At 47.5% G+C, this 17,378-nt stretch overlaps 1 protein-coding gene across 1 annotated transcript; it reads right to left on the bottom strand.

Moving 5' to 3' along the window:
- Window positions 1-173: 173 nt before the first annotated feature.
- OGG1 (8-oxoguanine DNA glycosylase) lies at window positions 174-15,592 on the bottom strand. The gene is made up of 7 exons (XM_056858941.1): window positions 15,476-15,592; window positions 10,153-10,514; window positions 8,978-9,157; window positions 6,988-7,169; window positions 4,106-4,253; window positions 1,351-1,400; window positions 174-303 (listed from the first exon to the last, which is right to left on the bottom strand). The coding sequence occupies exons 1-7, from the start codon at window positions 15,583-15,585 to the stop codon at window positions 202-204; spliced, it is 1,134 nt and encodes a 377-aa protein (XP_056714919.1). The 5' UTR covers window positions 15,586-15,592; the 3' UTR covers window positions 174-201.
- Between the last annotated feature and the right edge of the window lie 1,786 nt (window positions 15,593-17,378).

Here is a 17,378-nt window from a genome sequence, read left to right as displayed (position 1 = left end):
CTGGTGGAGGGAAAAAAACACCCAGAGTTTGAAGGAGTAGGTAGGTAGGTAAACTCCATGGCAACCCTCTTTGGCGGCGGAGACAGGGCCCTGTTTTTCAGCCTGGAGGCTTCTAGAGGGCTCCAGTTCTGCAGAGAATATCAGTTTCCTTACTTGCCTGACTGGACCCACAAGCTATACTGGGGTTTACAAGGGAGGTTATTATGTCAGGACAGAAGGGCTGCTCTTGGCGAGTTTGGCACACCGGGATTTGGCGTCTGGATCCGGAGACTCGTACTTTTTGAGGTCGGCACAAAAAAGGACCTGGTGAGGGAAGAAAATCAGAGTTAGCAAAGTGGGTTTTTTTTAATGAAACATTTTATAACACAAACATACATACAAGACATAACACCGAAACACGCACGACACAATATCCTTAAAACTACAAGATACCGAAACGTTCTTTAGATGGGTGAACATACAAAAACTGATTTCATCATGAGTTCTATCTTATAATATATGGGTCTAGTGTAATGTTAGTACTGACTACCCTTTACATTGACATTCAACTCAATATATATGCTTTACTTTTGCCTTATTATGAAGGCCTACAAATCCATTTATGATTACTATCATATATATTCAAAAGGGATTATAAAAAGTTTTACCAGTATAGTCTTATATCTAAGCATTTTCCTCTACATTTGTACTTTACAATTGCATAATAATTCTACCCAAGATTAGATGCTATCTCCAATATAATGCATATAAAATTTTTGTATGGTAACTGATTTCTATAATGCTAATTCCAATACAATCTTATAACTAAACAGTTCCCTTTCTATTTGTACAAGCTTTATGATACATATGAATAATACAGTTTCCAGGTGTTTTTTTTAATTCTTCGCTGTATTTTTAAAGAGTTAGCAAAATGATAACCTAAACACGGGATAGCTAGGAGGGGAAATGGGAAAGAAGCACTGCCACAGAGTGGGAAGACCCCCTCTCTGGAGAAATATCAGCTGCTCAAAGGCTCCTAGCTAGGATTTCCAATTATCCCCAAGAAGGAAGTCTGAGCCTGCGTCTAAGGTAAAAACCAGACAGAAAGCCAAACACGCACAGACAACACTCCCATTCAAACCATTTTAGAGGCATGGCAGTAAATCGCCACTTGGATCCAACATCTGCAATGATAAGCCAGACATGTGTGTACTCTGCTTTAACATGGCCTAAAAGAAGCAGAGCTTCTTGAATCTGGGACATTCTGTGAGCAAAGCAGATGCTCTCTACCACTGAGCCACAGCCACACCACCGCAACCGTGGCCACAACTATGCATATATAGATCAGCGTGATTCATGCTTGTTACTTACCGCCTGGGCCCAGCCAGCATATGGTCCCCACAGGCTCCGGAAGAAGTTCCCTGAAGACAGAACAGTGAGCCATTAACCGAACAGGCCTTGTGAATTCTATGCGGATAAGCCTGGCCAGAGGGTGGAGTGTGATGTAACCTATTGGGATAGCTTGGGCCATGTTTCATAGCAAAGGAATTCACTTTTGGTCTCCCTGTATGAACAGGCGGCCTACTCCAGTTATGGTAGGAACAGGGCAAGAGAACGTGGCCATGCCTCTCGGTTGGTTCCCACTGACCAGAAAGCTCCCTAGCTGCAAGCCAATCCCTGTTTCTGTCTGAAGAACCCGGGCTCCCGTTCACAGGGAGTGCTTGCAACAGGAAGACCTATTGGTTTAGCTCATCCCAGGGGACAGTTGGAAGAAGCACAATGCAACCCCATTCCTGAAGCCAAGCAAGGCTGGTTTTGGGCAGTGCCTCGATGGTAGAGCTTCAGGTTACAGCCTCTGTAACCTGCCTATGATAGCCAGCTCCGAGTTGGGAAATTCCTGAGATGGGAGGAGAGGGGAGGGAGCTCAGTAGGGTATAATGCCGTAGACTCCACCCTACAAAGGAGACATTTTTTTCCAGGGGAACTGATCTCTGTCATCTGGATAGCGGTTGTAATTCTAGGAGAGCTCCAGGCCCCCCCAGGAAGTTGGCAAACTTAACCCTGCCTTTTATATATATGTAATAAGCATGCAATAGATTTTCACTTTTTTAACTTAGGCAAAACACGCAGCTCCTGATAGGTGGAATTTTACCAAACTACTGATAACTTATTTTATTGTCTCTATAACCAGCCTTTCTTCCATCCCAGAATGCAAATGGGCTTGCAGGGCAATTCCCGTTCAGATCCTGACACACACACGAACACACATGAAGCTGCCTTATACTGAATCAGACCCTTGGTCCATCATGGATTGAGAGCTGGCAGAAAAATAGGAAGCAGAGAGTAGGAATCAATGGTCAGTTCTCCCAATGGCGGGATGTGAGCAGTGGGGTGCCTCAGGGATCTGTGTTGGGACCGGTGCTTTTCAACCTGTTCATCAATGACCTGGAGTTGGGGTTAAACAGTGAAGTAGCCGAGTTTGCAGATGACACCAAATTATTTAGGGTGGTTAAAACAAAATCGGACTGTGAAGAGCTCCAGAAGGATCTCTGCATACTGGAAGAACGGGCATTAAAATGGCAAATGAGATTCAATGTGAGTAAGTGTAAAGTGATGCATATTGGGACAAAAAATCCCAACTTCACATATACACTGATGGGATCTGTGCTGGCAGAGACAGACCAAGAAATGGATCTTGGGGTGGTAGTGGATAGCTCAATGAAGATGTCAAACCAGTGTGTGGCTGCTGTAAAAGAGGCAAATTCCATGCTGGCCATAATTAGACGAGGAATAGAGAATAAAACTGCTGATATCATACTGCCCTTGTACAAATCTATGGTGAGACCACACTTGGAATACTGTGTACAGTTCTGGTCACCACACGTAAAAAAGGATATTACAGAGCTTGAGAAGGTGCAGAAAAGAGCAATCAAAATGATTAGGGGACTACAGCAACTGTCCTATGGGGAGCGGTTAAGACGCCTAGGGCTGTTTAGCTTGGAAAGAAGGCGGCTGAGGGGAGACATGATAGAGGTCTATAAAATTATGCATGGCTTGGAGAGAGTGGACAGGGAGAAGTTTTTCTCCCTCTCCCATAATACTAGAACACGGGGTCATCTGCTAAAGCTGGAGGGTGAGAGATTCAAAACAGATAAAAGGAAGTATTTTTTCACACAACGCATAGTTAAATTGTGGAACTCCCTGCCCCAGGATGTGGTGATGGATGCCAGCTTGGAGGGCTTTGAGGGGAGTGGACATATTCATGGAGGAGAGGGGTATTCAAGGCAGTTAGAATGGATACTAGTCATGCTGCTTACCTATTCTCTCTAGTATCAGAGGAGAATGCCTATTATTTTGGGTGCGGTGGAACACAGGCAGGATGGTGCTGCTGCACTCGTCTTGTTAGTGGCTTCCTAGAGGCACCTGGTTGGCCACTGTGTGAACAGACTGCTGGACTTGATGGGCCTTGGTCTGATCCAGCAGGGCCTTTCTTATGTTCTTATCAAAGTCAGTATTGTCATCTCAGACCGGCAGCGGCTCTCCAGGATCTCAGGCAGAGGTTTTTCACATCACCTCCTTGCCTAGTCCCTTTAACTGGAGATGCCAGGGATTGAACCTGGGACCTTCTGTGTGCCAAGCAGATACTCTACCAATGAGCCACGCCCCCTCCCCAAAACCTGGACCTGCTTAGCTTCATCAGGGCTGCCGCATCTCATGCCCCATGACCGTACCCTGGGCTGCAACCTACACCTGATGGAATTTCTACATTTGCTTTGGGTTGAGTAGGCAGGTAAACTGAACTTGCATGAACACAAGAAGTTGCCTTAGACAACTGGTCTACCAAGGTCCATGTAGTGTTTTGAAACTGGTAGCAGTTCTCCAGGGCCTCTAGTGGAGGTCTTTCATATCAGCTACAGCCTGACCTTTTTTAAAACTGAAGATGCTCAGGATTGAACCTGGGACCTTTTGCATGCCAAGCAGATAATGTACCGCTGTGCCACAGTCTTTCTGTGGTAGTCAATGGTGTGCTTGCTGAAGCCAGCATTTGGGGAAGGGTGTGCTTGGCTGTCCCTATCTGGGAAACTCCGGTTCACCACAGCCAGGGCACCTGATGCCCAGCCCTTACCGATCTCTCGATGCACTCGCTCCGTCACACTGCGGGCTCCCAAGCCCAGTTCTTGGCCATAGTACCGCTTGGCAACCTGCCAGATGTGGGTATCCACAGGGACCGCCTCGGCCTTGTCCAGGGCCATCAGGCAGACGCAGTCAGCCACCTGCAAAGGAGGCAAAGAAGATCACAACGGAAGAGCCTTTAGTCAGAGTCCGTGTTTTTACGGTCTATGTTTTTAGGCTGGGGCCGGGTTATTTTAAGCTGGGTTTTAATGACTTTTAATGTTTTCTTTTTTATTATGTTTTATTTTGTAAGATGCCTTGGGCTGGCTCCCTAGAGAGGCGGCATAACATTTTTACAAATAAATAAATACATTCCCCATGGGCATGCTGCTACAATCAGCCCCCTGTGACAATGCCAACTAGCCCCCTGTCTACAACCCCTGCACCAAGAGGGGAGTGGACATATTCACGGAGGAGAGGACTATTCATGGCTACCAGTCAAAATTGATACTAGTCATGATGCATACCTGCCCTCTCCAGTCTCAGAGGAGCATGCCTATTATATTAGGTGCTGTGGAACACAGGCAGGACAATGTTGCTGCAGTTGTCTTGTTTGTGGGCTTCCTCGAGGCACCTGGTTGGCCACTGTGTGAACAGACTGCTGGACTTGATGGACCTTGGTCTGATCCTGCATGGCCTTATGTTCCTTATGTTCTCAAATCACCACAACTGTTGTTATTCTCAAGCCATCAAACATCCACCACCATACCTAACCTCCCTCCTTAGCCCTTTTGTGAAGCGGCCTTAAAGGGAGGCAAACCACTGCTCCGCCTTGCCCAGTCCTATTTATGTTGGCTAGCAACAGTTTTCCAAGGTCCTGAGCTGTTTCTCGACAACTGTTACCCAAGGTCCTTTGTAACTGGAGTTGCCAGCCATTGAATTATTTATTTTCTTTTTATTTATTATTTGATTCCTATCCCGCCCTCTATCTAGGGCCGAAGCCGGGCTCAGGGCGGCTAACATCATCAGATGTAATTATGTAACAATAGAATAAAACCATAAAATATAACTACCTAAAGTCCTTAAAATCACATCCAATGATGAATCGATTCCAATAAATAAAACAGATGGCGCGCCATTCGAGAACAGGGCCATCATGGCCCACCAACGCAATCAGGGCCTCCTAGTTCAGTTTGATAGAACCTAAAGGGGAGGGGGGAGGTAGGGAGGGCAGATTTGATAAAACCGTTGCTGCCCTCAACTGTAGGCCTGGCGGAATATCTCCATTTTGCAGACATTCTGCAAATGAAGCAAGGATTCTAACAGCTGAGCTATAGTCGCTCCAAAACAAAGATAGGTTGTATTCTGCAGAAGATAATTTACCTCATAAGAACATAAGAAAAGCCATGCTGGATCAGACCAAGGCCCATCAAGTCCTGCAGTCTGTTCACACAGTGGCCAACCAGGTGCCTCTAGGAAGCCCACAAAAAAGATGACTGCAGCGGCACCATCCTGCCTGTGTTCCACCGCACCCAAAATAATAGGCATGCTCATCTGATACTCGAGAGAATAGGGATGCATCATGACTAGTATCCATTTTGACTAGTAGCCATAGATAGCCCTCTCCTCCATGAATATGTCCGCCCCCCTCTTAAAGCCTTCCAAGTTGGCAGTGAAAAGCCTAATGTCTCATAAAGACAATTAGGAGGTTACAATCAGTTCTTTATTTAGCTGAACAACAGAGCTGGGGTGAAATAGCCCACAATTAAGATGCAGGGTACTCACCAGAGAGACAAAGGAAGCATCAAACCTTTATGCTTTCATATGGGGGCAGGCCCATGGCTATTGACACGCAGATTGACATAGAAAAGCCCCAATCACACTTTAGGGATATACTTTACTTTGATTAGACTATCCTATAGATTTTGCCTGATGTTGTTTCTAGGCAAGCTCTAGGTCTTGTGATCTTGGAAGTAACTAGATACCACATTCCTCAACGGAAAGGTAATTCCGAAGATACGCTGCTTACTGTATCAGCCACAGACAGCGTGAGCTGGCTGATTCATGGCCCCCCGATGCCAACCTTCCCAAAACTTCCATGTGTGCATTATGAATACACAGTATTCCAAACCTGCTTTTATACTTTAGGCCTAGCTTTTCCAGAAGAGCAATTATGCAAACGGAACACATAAGCATACAATAATAATGATTACAGGCATTACAGCAGCCATCACCACATCCTGGGGCAGAGAGTTCCGCAATTTAACTATGTGTTGTGTGAAGAAATACTTCCTTTTGTCTGTTTTGAATCTCTCACTCTCCAGCTTCAGCAGATGACCCCACATTCTAGTATTATGAGAGAGGGAGAAAAGCTTCTCCCTGTCCAACCTCTCCATAGCGTGCATAATTTTATAGACACCCCACTAATCATGTCTTTCCTTAACCACCTTCTTTCCAAGCTAAACAGCCCTAAGCATTTTAACCGCTCCCCTTAGGGCAGTTGCTCTAGCCCTCCCTGATCATTTTGATTGCTCTTTTCTGCACCTTCTCAAGCTGTGCAATATCCTTGACCTGGATAGCCCAGGCTAGCCCGACGTCTCAGATCTTGGAAGCTAATCAGGTTCAGTCCTGCTTAGTATTTGGATGAGAGACCACCAAGGAAGCCTACAGTTGCTATGGAGAGGGAGGCCATGGCAAACCACCTCTGAATGTCTCTTGCCTTGAAAACTCTACGGGGTCACCATAAGTCAGTTGCAACTTGACAGCAAAAAAAAAGTCTACCTCCCTCTAGGGCCATTTCCTATAACATTTCCCACTGAGCTACCGGGTAACTCAACAGAACTCCTGGCTCTGAGTCATCCCAACTTCAGTTCTCGAGGCAGCAAGCGCACTCACCTTGGCTCCCACGCCAGGCAGGGTGCACAAGGCATGCCGGGCTTGTTCGTAAGAGACCGTGCGCAGGTGCTGCAGGCCCGCGGCGCCACCGAGTGTCTTCAGAACAGCGCGGGCACTCTCGCTCACAAACCGGGCCCGATACCCAAAGCCCAGCTCACGCAGCCGGGCTTCTGCATCTGCCTCTGCAATGGGATATCCAAAGAAAGATCACATCTTTTGCTCTCGACAGTATAATCAAACAGAAAGAGAAAGAGAGAGAGAGAGAGAGAGAGAGAGAGAGAGAGAGAGAGAGAGAGAGAGAGAGAGAGATTATATGCAGAAAAGTACACATATTTTTTTCAATTCAAACAAAATGGGTTAACAGACCACTGGTCGACTAACCAGTTACTGAAATAAATTAATGCATAGTGTGTAAATCAGTAACAGAGAAAAAAGTTGTGTCCAAGCACCCACAGACTTTGCAGAATGGTACATTCGCACTTCCCATGAACACATGAACACATGAAGCTGCCTTATACCGAATCAGACCCTTGGTCCATCAAAGTCAGTATTGTCTACTCAGACTGGCAGCAGCTCTCCAGGGTCTCAGGCTGGGGTCTTTCACATCACCTGCTTGCCTAGACCCTTTAAACTGGAGATGCCAGGGACTGAACCTGGGATCTTTTGCATGTCACGCAGATGCTCTACCACTGAGCTACGGCCTTTCCCTGCGTGTAGTGGTTAAGAACGGTGGACTCTAATCTGTAGAACCGGGTTCAATTTCCCACTCCACATGAAGCCTGCTGGGTGACCTTGGGCTCGTCACAGTTCTCTTAGAGCTCTCTCAGACTCACCTACCTCACAAGGTGTCTGTTGTGGGGAGGGGAAGGGAAGGAGATTGTAAGCCAGTCTGATGACGACAACTTTTTCTTCTATTACTGCAGTCCACTGAGACCCCATAATTGTGCTTCTGTGGGTCAGCAGATCCTCGGGAACAACCCGGGGGCAAAGTGGGAGACTGCAGAGGGAATGAGGAACTGGCAGAAATCGCTGCCCCCTCTTCTGCAAATGGAAATGCACTTTTGCTGGAGAACCTGCATGATTGGACACACCCCACTAATAAAGCAATCCCACTGTTATACCTGCATGCTCTTTTCCAAAAATGCCTGCAATCCACCAATTGCACAAGGCACGTGTTATATCCCATCTTTCCCTTTTGTTCTTTTATCCTCCCAGTTTATCAGTCCTTGGTCGAAGGCAGGTTTGGAGATTTCCGTCGTTCAGCAATCTCCGTTCGTGCCGCTGTCACAAAATGGTAAGCAACCATCTCCCTATTGCAGCAGAAAAGAACAAGAGTCCAGTAGCACCTTAAAGACGAACAACATTTCTGGCAGCTCATGAAAGCTCGTACCTGCCAGAAATTGTGTTAGTCCTTAAGGTGCTACTGGGCTCTTGCTCTTTTCTACAGCTATTGACAGACTAATGTGGCTACCCATCGCGATCTATCCCAGTATTGGTTCAGATATCCAAGGAGCAGCACCCTAATGTGTTATAGGCAACAAGAAACCGGTTATCTCTTGGGGGACAGGAATTGCTTGTCTGTGAAAGTGAGCTCCCAGTTCACTCGGCCTCTAGCACTCCTACACACACCCAGGTTTTCCATGGTATCCTTAGCACTGCTGAATAATCTGCTGACACCACTGAAGAACAGACATGTTCCTGAACAATTCTATTTGTTCGTCTGGAAATTTACACTCTGCTTTTCTCCCCAATGGGGACGCAAAGCACCTTACAATATTTCCTCCTAACAACCACCCTGTGAGGTAGGCTAAGATGAGAGCGGCAGAGAGAGTAACTGGCCCGAGGTCAACCCACAAATTTCCATAGCAGAATGGGGGATTCAAACCTGGGTGACCCAGGCCCTAGCCTGACACCATCAAAACACCATCCTCGGGATGCATGGTTTTTCTCCATCCCCCCTCCAGGTCTATCTGTGCAAAGGCATCCTTACCTGCCATCGCCTGAAGGGAGGGGAAGGCATGGTACGTCTTGGTGTCCAGCTGGCAAAGACGGCGCCCAAAGGACTGGCACAGGTGCTGGATCATGTTGGTGATGCGTGAGAGGTGGTTGTTGGAGGTGCAAATGAAAGAGAAGAGGCACTCCACGGGGTCCTGCCGTAGCACCCGCACCCCTGAGAGGACACACAGGCATGAACTCGTGAACATGTGAAGCTGCCTTCTACTGAATCAGACCATCAAGGTCCGTCAAAGCCAGTATTGTCTACTCTGACTGTCAGCGGCTCTCCAGGGTCTCAGGCAGAGGTCTTTCACATCACCTACTTGCCTAGTCCCTTTAACTGGAGATGCTGGGGATTGAACCTGGAACCTTCTGTATGCCAAGCAGATGCTCTACCACTGAGCTACAGCCCTTCCCCTGCAGCATACAGTGTGTGAGGTCATACAAAAGAGACAAACGGGGTTGTCATATTTGCGGCCCCCAGGATAATGTGTGTATTCCGCAACCATGTAGAATTAATTGGGTACAGGTCACAGAATTCAGACTTTGGAGAAACTCGTTTTTTCTAAAAAGCTAAGGTTCTAGCCCTCGAGGCTACTGAATAAAACATGTGAGGGCAGTGCCCAGAGACTCCTTGTGACTCTACATATGTAGCAGAATAAATTATGTAAACTAAGCAAATTGAGCAGATACACTTCAGTTTGCATCCTTTGTTCATATCACAAAATGGCCGTTTTTCTTGGCATTGAATTTGGGTGACTGATACAAACTCTGGTCTTCTTACATGCTCAGGGGTAGCTATATGGGCTCGGCATCCGCACACGGATCTCTAAACAACAGATCGTCTCTTGAGCAGGAATTGGCGCTTCTACACAATTCCAAACCTGCTTCTGTAGCCGGGAGGACTAGACACTTCCTGTTTGCTTAAAACACACACCTCCTATTCGTCACCAGCTTCTGTGTGGAATCACCCATTGGGTGTCATGGGGCACCATCTTGCAGTAGGCCTTCTATAGCCAGATAAAGAAAAGTGCGGCTGCCCCAGCTCTGGAGGTATCCAGATGGTCTCCTTTTTCACTCATCTCCCCTGCAGCTCATGAATTATACTTTACTGGCATTACACTAAGCCTTAAAAGTCCCCTGCAGGCCACCGTTCCTGAGTTTTCCTACCTGGGAACTTGACCGCAACATTCCGGAAGTGGGCATCCGTGTAGGACCAACCCTGGTACAATGCAGATAAGCTGACATGGAGCTGGAAATAATCCTGGAGGATCTGCGACGGGTCTAAGCCATCCACCCCCCGGATCTGCTCCCCGCTTGAGCGTCCGCTTACGCCTGCCCGGCTGGTCTCGGGCTGCAGCTGCTTCCTGCCTTTCTTCAACGGTGGTTCGGAGAGGCCGTCTTCTTCCCTCCTGTCCTCCTCCTTCTCCTCATCGTGCAACGTGTACCAGAGCTGTTCCTCGGACTGTGTGAGGGTCCAAACCCGTCCCGCAATCACACCAGTCCAGTAGCCAGGATTGGTTTCAGACCACCTGAGAGGGACACAGGCCAAATTAGCAGTCAGGCGCAGACCAATAGTACTGCAGAACTCCAGGCCATCAGCCTCCGTCATAAGGGAAGCCCTCAAGCCTGGCTAGGCACAGCGACAAGGTCAGGCATCAGCAGGGCCTCAAAGACTGATCACCCCAATAGGCTCTCCACGCTCACTTTGAACAAGACAGCAACATTATCACTGTCTCCACTATTCCAAAGCTATCTCTGCAGCCCTCGGGACTGAAGTAGCTGGGTGTGTTTAGCCTGGAGAGGAGAGGATTGAGAGGTGATAGTGAAGTGCCTATAAACTTCATTTATGGGAAAACATATATTCTTCCTCATGTATGTATACTCATAGCTTGATGAGGTGCTATGCTCAGGTATAAGAGCATAACATCAGGCACATATATATTCTGCACACATATATAAAGGCACTGCCCCATGTTTAAGGGGTAAAGAATTAATCTTTGGGTCAGATTCACTAGTGTGTGATCACTGGGTTTAGCATAAGCTCGCAGCCATTATGAATCAGGTGCCAATGAGATCATCCTTGAAGGCCTGGTACAGCTAGCCGCCCTAATGAGGCCCAAGGCAGTAATTTAAGGGTGTCAGATAAGAATGTTACGTTTCGTTTCTCCATTACAGATCATGTAGCCCCCTAAATCCACGCCTCAAAACCACACTGATAGGTTATGCTAATCCAAATGTATCCATTATTGGGTCTTTGTGTTTCTACGCACTATATAACATATTTGTAACACCCCTGACCAGAAGTTATAAATGTTGTTGCGATCCTTTGTTCTGGTGTGTGAACTGTCCTGCGCATTTGGGGCAGTTCTCACCCGGTGTGTGTATTGGGCCTAATACTTTGATTGGTTCTTGTAGGTTATCCGGGCTGTGTGACCGCGGTCACACAGCCCGGATAACCTATAAGAACCAATTAACTCTGACCGTGAAAGCCTTCGACAAGACTACTTTGAACTCTCAACCTCCTACTGTGTTATTGTCATTGGGAATTAATACAATAATACAGGCATATCAATAGGATTGTCATCTTCAAGAACTTGAAGACCTGTCGTAGAGAGGATGGTGTGGAGCAGTTTTCTGTGGCCCCAGAAGGTCGGACCAGAACCAACGGGTTGAAATGCAATCAAAAGAGTTTTCGGCTCAACATTAGGAACAGGCTTCCTCGGGAGGTGGTGGGCTCTCCATCTCTGGAGGTTTTTGAGCAGAGGCTAGACGGCCCTCGGACAGCAATGCTGATTCTGTGAACTTAGTAATCAAAAGGAGGCTGCTCGTGCTTTAACAGGAAGTGAGAATTCAAAACGCAAAGCACAAGTAAAAGCACACCAAAAGTGCAATGGGCTTCCAGTAAATTCCCTAAACCATGCTGGCTCTCTTTGAGTGAGGCAACTTTTGCTTGCTCCCCTTGATCCTTGCAGTTCCAGGCTGCCCACCAAAGCCTGAACTGGAAGCCCTAAAGAGCTAAGCACATGTAGAAGTGGTCAGTCTCCGAATACCAGGGGCTAGGAGGAAATATTGGGGAAAGGCCTCTATACCCTGTTTTTAGGCCCTCCAGGGAAACTGGTTGGCCAGCGCATGAGGCAGGATGCTGGAGCAGATGGGCCACTGGTCTGATCCAGCAGGGTGCCTCTTATGTTAAGTCACAACAATAAGGTCAAGAATGTCTCTGCAACATAGCAGCTGAAGCTATTAACATCCATGTGAGAAAACTTCACGTTTCTCTACACATTCTTATCCTTTCTCCAAGAAGCCCTGGGCAGCTTAATCTAATTTACCTTCACAACAGCTCAACAAGATAGGTTAGGCTGATAGTCAGCGATTAGCCCAAAGTCACCCTGAAGGCTTCATGGCCAAGTTGGGTACAGGTCCAAGATTCTAACTATTATCCCACATGCATTCTTTATTGTCATCTGTGTAGGATTCTTGGTGCTCCTTAATTTGATGTTAAAAATCTCATGAATGCATTTCTTGATACAGTGATCTGGCCATGAAGAATTTCAAAGCATGCTTCGGAGGTCAATGCACACACAGCTCACGCGCCCTCCGGAAGGCATATAATTCAACAGCCTAACTACCTGAGGCACATCTGAACCTGCTCAGAACCTAGATGGGGTGCCCAGCTTGGAACCTGCTCAATGTCACCTTGAGCTGCCTAGAACATAAATGAAGGCAGTATGAAATCAATGTAGGGTCACTGACTGTACCCTCCAAAATGGAACTGGTCACTTTCACACGGTTCTGAGGAACCAACAGTTCTTCACATATCCACAAAAACCGCTTAACTTCACTGCAGAAACATGAATGTTACACTAGAGAGGAAGATCTGCTCTGCATTTATAAGCCTTTCCCCTCCATTCCCTATTGACTTTTGACTGTATTTTTTTTTACTGTAAGCTGCTTAGCATTCTCAATGAAGAAGAGTTGGGTTTTATATCCTGATTTTCTCTACCTTTAAGGAGTCTCAAACCGGCTTACAATCACCTGCCCTTCCTCTCCCCACAACAGACACCTTGTGAGGTAGGTGGGGTTGAGAGAGTTCGGAGAGAACTGTGACTGGCCCAAGGTCACCCAGCAGGCTTCATGTGGAGGAGTGGGGAATCAAACCCAGTTCTCCAGATTAGCATCCACCATTCTTAACCACTACACCACTCTGGAGAAAAATGGGATATAAATCAACAATTAAATACACACTTCAACCACTTCCTGTGCATGACACCTTAGTGCACACACAAGTACTTTGACAGCTAACATAGCTCATTAAAATGGCACTGATGCCTCTTTTTCAGATTTATTAATATGGCAAAGCCATTAAAATGATGCATCTTTCTTTCTGGGCTTCATATCTTTCAGTTAGGGCAGCAGGCCATGAGGGTAACCGTACACACACGGTGTTTTGAGTCATACAACCTTTTCCCAAAGGTGAACTAAAAACATTCAGAAAGCTATTACCAGTCAATTTCATCAAGTGATATAGAATTTTATACAGGCAAAAGAAAAATACTTTTTAAAGGCTTGCACTAATAGTATAAGTGCAGATTTTGATATGCTGCAGTGGCTTTCAATAGACCTTTTTTTTTTTAATGTGGCTCACTAGCAAATATAATATGAGCATAATGGTCTAAAACTAAAAATGGTCCTTTCCCATTATTGTTTACCACTCACAGTTTTACACTGCTCTTTCTTCAAGGAGCTCCAGGCACCAGACATGGCTCTCCCTTTTATCCTTAGAAAAACCTTGAGAGGCAGGTGGCACCAAGAATGACTGGCCCAAGTCAGCTAGGAAGGAAACTTCACAGCTAAGTGAACACATGAAGCTGCCTTATACTGAATCAGACCCTTGGTCCATCCAAGTCAGTATTGTCTACTCAGACCGGCAGCGGCTCTCCAGGGTCTCAGGCTGAGGTCTTTCACAGCCCCCTTTAACTGGAGATGCCGGGGATTGAACCTGGGACCATCTGCATGCCAAGCAGATGCTCTAACAGTGAGCCACGGCCCCTCCCCAAGTGTGGGTTTGAACATGGGTCTTCCTAGTCCTAGGCCAAACTCTAATCACAATATCTCTTGTAAGGTACTGACAACGGAGAATAAATAACAACCAGCAGGCCGGCAGATCCTTAGAAGACATAATGCAGAGTGCCAACTAAAATGGGTGGCAACCTGACATGGCAGCACTGGTTTATGAAGGTCAGCATTGTGTGCTCTTGACTGGCATTAGCACTCCAGGCTCTCAAGATAGGGTTGTCAATCTCCAGGTGGTGGCTGGAGATCTCCCGCTATTACAACTGATCTCCAGGTGACAGAGATCAGTTCACCTGGAGAAAATGGCAGCTTTGGAAGGTAGACTCATTGAAGTACCCTTCCCCAAACCCTACCCTTCTCAGGCTCCACCCCCCAAAATCTCCAGGTATTTCCCAACCTGAAGCTGGCAAATTCTATCTTAGGGTGAAGCCTTTCCAACCTAGGGTTGCCAGATCCAGATTGGGGAATACTTGACTATTTTGGGGGTGAAGCCTGAAAAGGGTGGGGTTTGGGGGAGGAACTTCAATGTGATATACTGCCATAGATTCCACCTTCCAAACCAGCCATTTTCTCCAGGTGAACTGTCGCCTGGAGATCAATTGTAATCCCAGGAGATCTCCAACCAACACCTGGATGTTGGCAACCCTATTCCCACCACTTATGACAAGATCTTTTTAATTTGAGATACCCAAGGGTGGAACCCAAGACCTGCATGCAAAGCAGATGCTCTAGCACTGAGACTACCCCCCCCCTTTAGCAAGGTTGCAAGTCGAAGGTTGCCAACTGGACAGGAAAAAAATGTCCTTTAAATAGAAGTTTAATAAGTGGAAATGGGCAGCTGAAACACAATTGCTGTCAGATCAAACTGATATTAAAGGGGCAGCTAGAGGGACCAGTTTAAAATATGGCAACCTTCGTTGCAAACGAAGGCCACTGATGCACGGGCGGTTTTGCCTTGGATTTGCTGCTTTCTAGATGCACATTTCCCCCATCTGAATTATCAAAACTCTGCATGGGGGGGGGGGGGGAGGGCTTATTCCTGAGTTTTCAGAATTCGGACGGGGAAAACGTGCATCTACAGAGCAGCAAAACCTCCCGGGCACCAATCATTTCATTTTAACCCTTCAGGGCCCTTGTGCCTTTAGCAGCGCAAGGGTTTTCAAAAGGGGGGAGATTTCCCCCATCCTTGCACCCGCACCACCAGCGAAGCTGCTGGCTGCCACGCCGCTCGCTCAACGCACAGGAGCTCCGTTAGAGGGATCCTGGGCGGCCGGGCAGAGGCCAAAGAGGAGAGCGGGGTGGGGGCGGGGGTGGGGGTGGGGGCGGCGCCTCCGCACCTCCCGGCCCGAAACCGTCCCCGCGCCTTCCGAGGAGTCCGCCGCGTCCTCCCGCGGAAGCCGCTAGGGGGCGCACTAACCGGAAGGTCTGCCCGCCGCTGAGCACCAGATCGAGGCGGAGTTCGGCGCGCGGGCAAGGCAGGGAGCGCCAGGGGGTGGCGCGAGGCAGCGGCGCCGGCCGGGGGTTCATGTCGCTCCTCCTGGCCGCCCTGGCGGGGCTCCGCGCGCCGCAGCAGGCCCCTTGGCGCGAGCGCCGCCGCTCCGAGCCCGCCAAATCACCATAGAGTTGGTCCGCCCCCCCCCGCACCGAACTTGGAGGAGGGGTCACGCAAAGGCGGGCGAATGCCAGCGCCGGCCGCTCTAGGCTCTTCTCCTGGGTTCTCTATGACCCGAGCGGGCGGAAGCGGCGGCCTCGGGGCGTCAGAAGGAGTTCTTCCACCGTCTCAGGGGGGAGCGGGTGGCCGTGAAGCGGGATCTTGTGAAATGGCGACGGAATGGGGAAGGAGGAGCAAATCATCCCCGCTAGCGTGGTACGAGCAGAACGAGGGTGGTAGAATAGGCTGCGCTTTTGAGGATGCGGTTGGTTTCCACCCTGGGATTTTCCTTCGTATAAAAAGTCCATACAAACAGAAAGTTAACTAGGGTTGCCAACCTCCAGGTACTGTATATAAAGGCAGCACATGGCTCAAAAAATAAATGAATTAGAACTCCGAAACAGGATGTCACGGTAACAATATATTGGTTACAAGAATCCAATATATACAAACAAGGATAAAAGAACATGGAAGATACTGCAGACTGGGCCAACCTGAGAAATCAGCAGTGGCTGAACATGGACTGACCCAAACAGGACACAGGGTCTTATTCCAAGACACTGAAAGACTGGACAATTCTACCAACTATTTTGTCAGATTGCACAGAGAAGCCATTGAAATTCATAAACATCAGCACAACTTTAACAGAAGAGAGTTTAAGAATGAATAAGGCTTGGCTTCCTGCCCTGAAAAACCTCCAGACTAACAAAGGCTACAGTCAACAATAGCCATGCAGATTAGCTTTGGATTTCACACATTAACAGATCAGGATACAATGGTTCCATATTAACACACCACACCCTCATTAGCACATTATCTTGATACTTACAAGACAATGGTTAGCACATTACCTTGTTACTTTTTGCAGGACAAAGACTCAGCTCAAACCCAACCCCTTTCTGACTATATATTACTCTTCCTACACACTTGACACTGAGAGACACTGTCCTTCAGTGTTACTCCTATGAAGATGCCTGCCACAGCTGCTGGCGAAACATCAGGAAATAAAATACCAAGACCACGGTTACACAGCCCGGATAACCTACAAGAACCAATCCAATATATTGTTACTATGACGTCCTGTTTTGGAGTTCTGATTCATTTATTTTTTGAGCCACGTGCTACCTTTATATACAGTTGTCACTAAGCTCAGCATAGGTTTCTCTTCTCTTTAGTAACCTCCAGGTACTAGCTGGAGATCTCCCGCTATTACAACTGATTTCTAGCTGATACAGATCAGTTCACCTGGAGAAAATGGCAATTGGACTCCATGGCATTGAAGTCCCTCCCTTCTGTCCTCCTCAAGCTCCACCCCAAAAATCTCCCGCTGGTGGCGAAGAGGGACCTGGCAATCCTAAAGTTAACGGTGAGAAATGGTCGCCCTCTTCACCTTGTTTACTGTGCAGGGTTTCTACTTGCAGGGAGGAGTTTAAACAAAACAAAGGGATTCCAAGATGTGATTCTCCATCTGGAAGCTGGTTGTGTTCATTCTACCCCCTTGTTCCCATTCAAACGGGCTGGCTGTGCGTCAAGCAAAAGGCCCATCCCTCTTCACGGTATTAACAAGTTTTCTGCAACTCTGGAAGTCTCACGCACACTCTTCCCAGAAAATACATCTACCCCCCACACACACACTACAGTAATCTTGTTTCACTAATGTAATGTTGCC

Source organism: Euleptes europaea, chromosome 1, assembly GCF_029931775.1.
Source record: "Euleptes europaea isolate rEulEur1 chromosome 1, rEulEur1.hap1, whole genome shotgun sequence".
Classification (NCBI taxonomy): domain Eukaryota; kingdom Metazoa; phylum Chordata; class Lepidosauria; order Squamata; family Sphaerodactylidae; genus Euleptes; species Euleptes europaea.
The sequence above is the reverse complement of the archived record's forward strand: the minus strand, read 5'-3'. Positions and strand labels throughout refer to the sequence as shown.

Excerpts from the sequence above, each read along its gene's own strand:
- OGG1 (XM_056858941.1), bottom strand. The coding sequence starts at position 15,585 with ATGAACCCCCGGCCGGCGCCGCTGCCTCGCGCCACCCCCTGGCGCTCC. Across the intron at positions 10,515-15,475 it reads AGCGGCGGGCAGACCTTCCG|GTGGTCTGAAACCAATCCTG; the intron begins GTTAGTGCGCCC and ends TGTCCCTCTCAG. Across the intron at positions 7,170-8,977 it reads CTCCCTTCAGGCGATGGCAG|AGGCAGATGCAGAAGCCCGG; the intron begins GTAAGGATGCCT and ends ATCCCATTGCAG.